The sequence below is a fragment of the Bombina bombina genome, chromosome 3, assembly GCF_027579735.1.
Source record: "Bombina bombina isolate aBomBom1 chromosome 3, aBomBom1.pri, whole genome shotgun sequence".
Lineage (NCBI taxonomy): Eukaryota > Metazoa > Chordata > Amphibia > Anura > Bombinatoridae > Bombina > Bombina bombina.
The window spans coordinates 983,598,184-983,607,777 of record NC_069501.1 but is presented as its reverse complement, the minus strand read 5'-3'; the positions used below and the strand labels follow the sequence as shown (position 1 = coordinate 983,607,777).

Sequence of the window (9,594 nt, the reverse complement as noted above, 5' to 3'; positions counted from 1 at the left end):
ACTAGGTCTGCATACCAGGTCCTGCGTGGCCACGCAGGCGCTATCAAGATCACTGATGCTCTCTCCTGTTTGATTTTGGCAATCAGTCAAGGGAGCAGAGGAAACGGTGGAAACACATAAGCCAGGTTGAAGAACCAAGGCGCTGCTAGAGCATCTATCAGTGCCGCTTCTGGGTCCCTGGACCTGGATCCGTAACAAGGAAGCTTGGCATTCTGGCGAGACGCCATGAGATCCAGTTCTGGTTTGCCCCAACGATGAACCAATTGAGCAAACACCTCCGGATGGAGTTCCCACTCCCCCGGATGAAAAATCTGACGACTTAGAAAATCCGCCTCCCAGTTCTCTACACCTGGGATATGGATTGCTGATAGGTGGCAAGAGTGAGTCTCTGCCCAGCGAATTATCTTGGAGACTTCTAACATCGCTAGGGAACTCCTGGTTCCCCCTTGATGGTTGATGTAAGCCACAGTCGTGATGTTGTCCGACTGAAATCTGATGAACCTCAGGGTTGCTAACTGAGGCTAAGCTAGAAGAGCATTGAATATTGCTCTTAACTCCAGAATATTTATTTGGAGGAGTTTCTCCTCCTGAGTCAACGATCCCTGAGCCTTCAGGGAATTCCAGACTGCACCCCAACCTAGAAGGCTGGCATCTGTTGTTACAATTGTCCAATCTGGCCTGCGAAAGGTCATACCTTTGGACAGATGGACCCGAGATAGCCACCAGAGAAGAGAATCTCTGGTCTCTTGATCCAGATTTAGCAGAGGGGACAAATCTGTGTAATCCCCATTCCACTGACTGAGCATGCATAGTCGGTCTGAGATGTAGGCGGGCAAATGGCACTATGTCCATCGCCGCTACCATCAAGCCGATTACTTCCATACACTGAGCCACTGAAGGGTGCGGAATAGAATGAAGAACACGGCAATATTTTAGAAGCTTTGATAACCTGGATTCTGTCAGGTAAATCTTCATTTTTACAGAATCTATCAGAGTCCCTAGGAAGGAGACTCTTGTGAGTGGGGATAGAGAACTCTTTTCCTCTTTCACCTTCCACCCATGTGACCTGAGAAATGCCAGAACTATGTCCGTATGTGACTTGGCAATCTGAAAACTTGACGCCTGTATCAGGATGTCGTCCAGATAAGGGGCCACTGATATACCTTGCGGTCTTAGGACCGCCAGAAGCGATCCCAGAACCTTTGTAAAGATTCTTGGAGCTGTAGCTAACCCGAAGGGAAGAGCCACAAATTGGTAATGCCTTAGGAACCGATGATGATCTTTGTGAATCGGTATGTGAAGGTAAGCATCCTTCAAATCCACTGTGGTCATGTACTGACCCTCCTGGATCATAGGTAGGATGGTCCGAATAGTTTCCATTTTGAACGATGGAACTCTGAGGAATTTGTTTAAGATCTTTAGATCCAAAATGGGTCTGAAGGTTCCCTCTTTTTTGGGAACCACAAACAGATTTGAATAAAAACCCTGTCCCTGTTCCGACTGTGGAACTGGACAGATCACTCCCATAACTAGGAGGTCTTGCACACAGCATAAGAATGCCTCTTTCTTTATCTGGTTTACAGATAATCTCGAAAGGTGAAATCTCCCTTGAGGAGGGGAAGCTTTGAAGTCCAGAAGATATCCCTGAGATATGATCTCCAATGCCCAGGGATCCTGAACATCTCTTGCCCACGCCTGGGCGAAGAGAGAAAGTCTGCCCCCTACTAGATCCGTTACCGGATAGGGGGCCGTTCCTTCATGCTGTCTTAGAGGCAGCAGCAGGCTTTCTGGCCTGCTTGCCTTTGTTCCAGGACTGGTTAGGTTTCCAACCCGGCTTGGATTGAGCAAAAGTTCCCTCTTGTCTTGTAGCAGAGGAAGTTGATGCTGCACCTGCCTTGAAGTTTCGAAAGGCACGAAAATTAGACTGTTTGGCCTTTGATTTGGCCCTGTCTTGAGGAAGGGTATGACCCTTACCTCCAGTAATGTCAGCAATAATTTCCTTCAAACCAGGCCCGAATAGGGTCTGCCCCTTGAAGGGAATGTTAAGTAATTTAGACTTTGAAGTCACGTCAGCTGACCAAGATTTAAGCCATAGCGCCCTACGCGCCTGGATGGCGAATCCAGAATTCTTAGCCGTTAGTTTAGTCAAATGAACAATAGCGTCAGAAACAAAAGAATTAGCTAGCTTAAGTGTTCTAAGCTTGTCAAGTATTTCAGTCAATGGAGTAGCTGTCTGAAAGGCCTCTTCCAGAGACTCAAACCAGAACGCCACAGCAGCAGCAGTGACAGGCGCAATGCATGCAAGGGGCTGCAGGATAAAACCTTGTTGAATAAACATTTTCTTAAGGTAACCTTCTAATTTTTTATCCATTGGATCTGAAAAAGCACAACTGTCCTCGACAGGGATAGTGGTACGCTTTGCTAAAGTAGAAACTGCTCCCTCCACCTTAGGGACCGTCTGCCATAAGTCCCGTGTGGTGGCGTCTATTGGAAACATTTTTCTAAAAATAGGGGGGGGGGGGGAGAACGGCACACCGGGTCTATCGCACTCCTTATTAATGATTTCTGTAAAAAAATATCAGTACACACCGGCACTGCATAGTATTTATCCAGTCTACACAATTTCTCTGGTACTGCAATTGTGTCACAGTCATTCAGAGCAGCTAACACCTCCCCAAGCAATACACAGAGGTTCTCAAGCTTAAATTTAAAAGTAGAAATATCTGAATCAGGTTTCCCCGAATCAGAAATGTCACCCACAGACTGAAGCTCTCCTTCCTCAGCTTCTGCATATTGTGTCGCAGTATCAGACATGGGCCTTAAGGCATCTGCGCGCTCTGTACTACGTCTAACCCCAGAGCTATCGCGCTTTCCTCTGAATTCAGGCAGTCTGGCTAATACCGCTGATAGGGTATTATCCATGATTGCCGCCATGTCCTGCAAAGTAATCGATATGGGGGTCTTTGATGTACTTGGCGCCATTTTAGCGTGAGTCCCTTGAGCGGGAGTCAAAGGGTCTGACACGTGGGGAGAGTTAGTCGGCATAACTTCCCCCTCGCCAGAATCCTCTGATGATAAATTTTTTAAAGATAAAAGCTGATCTTTATTGTTTAAAGTGAAATCAATACATTTAGTACACATTCTCATATGGGGTTCCACCATGGCTTTTAAACATAATGAACAAGGAGTTTCCTCTATGTCAGACATGTTTATACAGACTAGCAATGAGACTAGCAAGCTTGGAAAACACTTTACATCAAGTTAAACAAGCAATATAAAAAACGTTACTGTGCCTTTAAGGGAAACAAATTTTGCTAAAATTTGAAATAACAGTGAAAAAAGGCAGTTAAACTAATGAAATTTTTATAGTGTATGTAACAAGTTAGCAGAGCATTGCACCCACTTGCAAATGGATGATTAACCCCATTTAAAAACGGATTAACTAATTGAAAAAAAACGTTTTTTAAACAGTCACAACAACTGCCACAGCTCCACTTTGGCTTTACCTTCCTCAATATATGACTTTTTAAGCCTTTTGAGCCCTTCAGAGATGTCCTAAAGCATGCAGGGGACTGCTGAGGGAAGCTGAATGTCTCTGTCTGTAATTTTAACTGCGCAAAAAACCGCTAAAATAGGCCCCTCCCACTCATATTACAACAGTGGAAAGCCTCAGGAAACTGTTTCTAGGCAAAAATCAAGCCAGCCATGTGGAAAAAATTAGGCCCCAATAAGTTTTATCACCAAAGCATATATAAAAACGATTAAACATGCTAGCAAACGTTTTATATTGCACATTAATCAGAGTATATACCTTTGATAGCAAGCCTGATACTAGTCGCTATTAAATCACTGTATTTAGGCTTAACTTACATTAATCCGGTATCAGCAGCTTTTTTCTAGCAAATTCCATCCCTAGAAAAACTTAAACTGCACATACCTTATTGCAGGATACCCTGCACGCCATTCTCCCTCTGAAGTTACCTCACTCCTCATATGTGAGAACAGCAGTGGATCTTAGTTACTTCTGCTAAGATCATAGAAAAACGCAGGCAGATTCTTCTTCTAAATGCTGCCTGAGATAAAATAGTACAACTCCGGTACCATTTAAAAACACTAAACTTTTGATTGAAGAAAAAACTAACTATATTACAACACTTTCCTCTTACTACCTCCAGCTATGTTGAGAGTTTGCAAGAGAATGACTGGATATGGCAGTTAGGGGAGGAGCTATATAGCAGCTCTGCTGTGGGTGATCCTCTTGCAACTTCCTGTTGGGAAGGAGAATATCCCACAAGTAATGGATGATCCGTGGACTGGATACACCTTACAAGAGAAATAAGTGAACATGTTGAGATAGGAAATGTGTGTGGGTGTGATTGAGTAAGTGTGGGTGTGGTTGACTAAGTGTGTGTGTGGTTGAGTAAGTGTGTGTATGGTTGAGTAAGTGTGGGTGTGCATGGATGTTTGTTTGTGTGTAGCAGAGTATTGCGAGTTTACAGTGACAGAATTATATAATGACAATAGATTGGATGGCTAGACAAAAAGGTAAATAATAAGATGGGTATGATGTCTGCACCTTGAAGCACTGCAATACTTTTAACAGTATAACCTCTTTATTTTACTACAGATGTTAAGTATGACAATAGCATGATCACAGTTTCTTTATACAGCCTGAAGTCACAGGGATGCACATAACAACTGTCCCTCACAGGTGCCCAGTGGTAGTTTTCAAACAGGTTAACCCCTTAAAGGGACAGTATACATTCATTTTCATATAACTGCATGTAATAGACACGACTATAAAGAATAAGATGCACAGATACTGATATAAAAATCCAGTATAAAACTGTTTAAAAACTTACTTAGAAGCTCTCAGTTTAGCTCTGTTAAAAAGGTAGCTGGAAAGCCCACTGGAAGTGGCAAATAAGACCCTCACCCTTTTTTGCATATGAAAAGACCATTTACACAAACAGGAGCAAGCTGGAGAAGGTAGCTGACGGTATTCTCATAAAACTTTGGGGCTTGGTTAGGAGTCTGAAAATCAGAGCAATGTTATTTAAAAATAAAGCAAAACTATAAATTAAAAAAAAAGAAAAAGTTATGGGCTATATAAATAGATCATCTACAAAACATTTATGCAAAGAAAAAATGAGTGTATAATGTCCCTTTAAGCATTTGTATAGTTTCCCAACAGACTCTATGGTGGCTTCCTATGGTGTCCAGGAGCTGCAGTTCATGCTGAACAAAATGACCAGACAGTACACATGGCATGATGAATCTCAAAGAGAAGGAGATGGTGAAGGCACAGGAAGATTACATTGTGACAGAGGAATGTTGAGAGAAACAGTATATGTCAAGGGGTATGGAGAAACAACAGCAGAAATATGTTTCTAACTCAATAACTTCAAATATATATATATATATATATATATATATATATATATATATATATATATATAAATATATAAAACTGTTGTGGCAATGTGCGGGCTCTAGGCCTGCTGTGGAGTTGGCAGTGAATGTTCTGCGCTGGTGTAAGAGGGCTAGACATGCTGTGCATTGTGAAGTAGACTACAGAGTTAATATGTTCACTATGTTAAGGGTTACATTAATATTGATTTCCATCAGTATGTGCAGTTGCACAATTATGTCCAACTTCAAAATGTTGGATGGCATTTTTGTAAAAAGTCAGAAAACAACCCAAACTACGCAACATTGTGAGTGAAAACCAGCATGAATGACATTCTGTCCTAAGAAAAAACCTCACAACTTCCTGAATTTGCTTCATTGTAATTACAGGTGTTTCCTGGTGCAAGTAGCTAAACTTTAATGAATTCTGTCTCCATTGTTACTGATAAAGAAGATGTTGGTAAATTTAAGGCCAAAAAAGTAATAAACAGAAAGTTTGATTTTGTGGCACAGATACTGAATGGTCAGTTCAGCCCAGGCAGGTTATCTGCACCAGGCCTTCTCTGATGTAATAGCTGGACTTGCAACAAACTTAAACAAACAACATGTGGCGGCAATACACTTTAAATACAGGAGGATACTTCAGCTTTTCTAAAGCCATGATCTAGAAGGTTTCCAATTGTTTGCTAACAGACTCTCTGCTCTGGCTTGGGAAGCACAAATGCCAAAGCAGCATCCACAATAAAGGCAGGCATGTAAGAGGCAGGTAACCACACAAACTTGGCATCCCAGCCCGGGCTGTATCTTGTGCGAGGGTATCTGGCTTGTAAGGCATGTTCTATGCATTTTGGCACTTTGGAGATGTCGGGGTCACAGATGAAGTTCATGATGATTCTTTGCACTTTCAAATCTAAAGATAATGAAGGTACAAATTTAACTTAAAATACTGCTAAATATTTTCAAGTGAAGCTACAGATTATAGGTATATTATGAGGATAATACAATTCACAAGACATTTTGTAATCATCAGTATAACCATTTGTTCCAGAAATTGCTTTAATTTTATGATCTTGATAAAGGCTTCTTTTAGCCAAAACGCATTGAGCTGTATTTTAAATTAAACCTGAAGCTGCACCTGAAGACACCTTTGTGATGATTTTAATAAAAACATAATTTATGTAAGAACTTACCTGATAAATTAATTTCTTTCATATTAGCAAGAGTCCATGAGCTAGTGACGTATGGGATATACATTCCTACCAGGAGGGGCAAAGTTTCCCAAACCTTAAAATGCCTATAAATACACCCCTCACCACACCCACAAATCAGTTTAATGAATAGCCAAGAAGTGGGGTGATAAGAAAAAAGTGCGAAAGCATAAAAAATAAGGAATTGGAATAATTGTGCTTTATACAAAAAAATCATAACCACCACAAAAAAAGGGTGGGCCTCATGGACTCTTGCTAATATGAAAGAAATGAATTTATCAGGTAAGTTCTTACATAAATTATGTTTTCTTTCATGTAATTAGCAAGAGTCCATGAGCTAGTGACGCATGGGATAATGACTACCCAAGATGTGGATCTTTCCACGCAAGAGTCACTAGAGAGGGAGGGATAAAATAAAGACAGCCAATTCCTGCTGAAAATAATCCACACCCAAAATAAAGTTTAATGAAAACATAAGCAGAAGATTCAAACTGAAACCACTGCCTGAAGTACTTTTCTACCAAAAACTGCTTCAGAAGAAGAAAACACATCAAAATGGTAGAATTTAGTAAAAGTATGCAAAGAGGACCAAGTTGCTGCTTTGCAAATCTGATCAACCGAAGCTTCATTCCTAAATGCCCAGGAAGTAGAAACTGACCTAGTAGAATGAGCTGTAATCCTTCGAGGCGGAGTTTTACCCGACTTGACATAGGCATGATGAAATAAAGATTTCAACCAAGATGCCAAAGAAATGGCAGAAGCTTTCTGGCCTTTTCTAGAAAAGATGACAAATAGACTAGAAGTCTTTCGGAAAGACTTAGTAGCTTCAACATAATATTTCAAAGCTCTAACAGCATCCAAAGAATGCAATGATTTCTCCTTAGAATTCATAGGATTAGGACATAATGAAGGAACCACAATTTCTCTACTAATGTTGTTAGAATTCACAACCTTAGGTAAAAAATTCAAAAGAAGTTTGCAGCACCGCCTTATCCTGATGAAAAATCAGAAAAGGAGACTCACAAGAAAGAGCAGATAATTCAGAGACTCTTCTGGCAGAAGAGATGGCCAAAAGAAACAAAACTTTCCAAGAAAGTAATTTAATGACCAAAGAATACATGGGTTCAAAAGGAGGAGCTTGAAGAGCCCCCAGAACCAAATTCAAACTCCAAGGAGGAGAAATTGACTTAATGACAGGTTTTATACGAACCAAAGCTTGTACAAAACAATGAATATCAGGAAGATTAGCAATCTTTCTGTGAAAAAGAACAGAAAGAGCAGAGATTTGTCCTTTCAAGGAACTTGCGGACAAACCTTTATCTAAACCATCCTGAAGAAGCTGTAAAATTCTCAGTATTCAAAAAGAATGCCAAGAAAAATGATGAGAAAGACACTAAGAAATATAAGTCTTCCAGACTCTATAATATATCTCTCTAGATACAGATTTACGAGCCTGTAACATAGTATTAATCACAGAGTCAGAGAAACCTCTTTGACCAAGAATCAAGCGTTCAAACTCCATACCTTAAAATTTAAGGATTTGAGATCCTGATGGAAGAAAGGACCTTGTGACAGAAAGTCTGGTCTTAACGGAAAAGTCCACAGCTGGCAAGAGGCCATCCGGACAAGATCCGCATACCAAAACCTGTGAGGCCATGCTGGAGCTACCAGCAGGACAAACGAGCATTCCTTTAGAATCTTGGAGAATACTCTTGGAAGAAGAACTAGAGACGGAAAGATATAGGCAGGATGATACTTCCAAGGAAGTGATAATGCATCCACTGCCTCCGCCTGAGGATCCCGGGATCTGGACAGATACCAGGGAAGTTTCTTGTTTAGATGAGAAGCCATCAGATCTATTTCTGGGAGTTCCCACATTTGAACAATCTGAAGAAATACCTCTGGGTGAAGAGACCATTCGCCCGGATGCAACGTTTGGCGACTGAGATAATCCACTTCCCAATTGTCTATACCTGGGATATGAACCGCAGAGATTAGACAGGAGCTGGATTCCGCCCAAACCAAAATTCGAGATACTTCTTTCATAGCCAGAGGACTGTGAGTCCCTCCTTGATGATTGATGTATGCCACAGTTGTGACATTGTCTATCTGAAAACAAATGAACAACTCTCTCTTCAGAAGAGGCCAAGACTGAAGAGCTCTGAAAATTGCACGGAGTTCCAAAATATTGATCGGTAATCTCACCTCCTGAGATTCCCAAACCCCTTGTGCCGTCAGAGACCCCCACACAGCTCCCCAACCTGTAAGACTTGCAGCTGTTTAGATTATAGTCCAGGTCGGAAGAACAAAGAAGCCCCCTGAACTAAACGATGGTGATCTGTCCACCACGTCAGAGAGTGTCGCATAATCGGTTTAAAGATATTAATTGAGATATCTTTGTGTAATCCCTGCACCATTGGTTCAGCATACAGAGCTGAAGAGGTCGAATGTGAAAATGAGCAAAGGAGATCGCATCCGATGCGGCAGTCATAAGACCTAAAATTTCCATGCATAAGGCTACCAAAGGGAATGATTGTGACTGAAGGTTTTGACAAGCTGATATCAATGTTAGACTTCTCTTGTCTGACAAAGACAGAGTCATAGAGACTGAATCTATCTGGAAACCTAAAAAGGTTACCCTTGTCTGAGGAATCAATGAACTTTTTGGTAAATTGATCCTCCAACCATGATCTTGAAGAAACAACACAAGTCGATTCGTATGAGATTCTGCGAAAATGTGAAGACTGAGCAAGTACCAAGATATCGTCCAAAATAAGGAAATACCAAAACCCTGTTCTCTGATTACAGACAGAAGGGCACCGAGAACCTTTGAAAAAATTCTTGGAGCTGATGCTAGGCCAAACGGTAGAGCCACAAAACTGGTAATGCTTGTCTAAAAAGAGAATCTCAGAAACTAAAAGTGATCTGGATGAATCGGAATATGCAGATATGCATCCTGTAAATCTATTGTAGACAT

General features: G+C 41.1%; 1 protein-coding gene across 1 annotated transcript in view; it reads right to left on the bottom strand.

Moving 5' to 3' along the window:
- Positions 1-5,481: 5,481 nt before the first annotated feature.
- RDH5 (retinol dehydrogenase 5) overlaps positions 5,482-9,594 on the bottom strand; it is a 100,585-nt gene continuing 96,472 nt past the window's right edge. Inside the window, exon 5 of the mRNA XM_053704963.1 lies at positions 5,482-6,319. Within this exon, the coding sequence (XP_053560938.1) occupies positions 6,096-6,319 (224 nt within the window). The 3' untranslated portion in view covers positions 5,482-6,095. The remainder of the gene's footprint in view (positions 6,320-9,594) is intronic.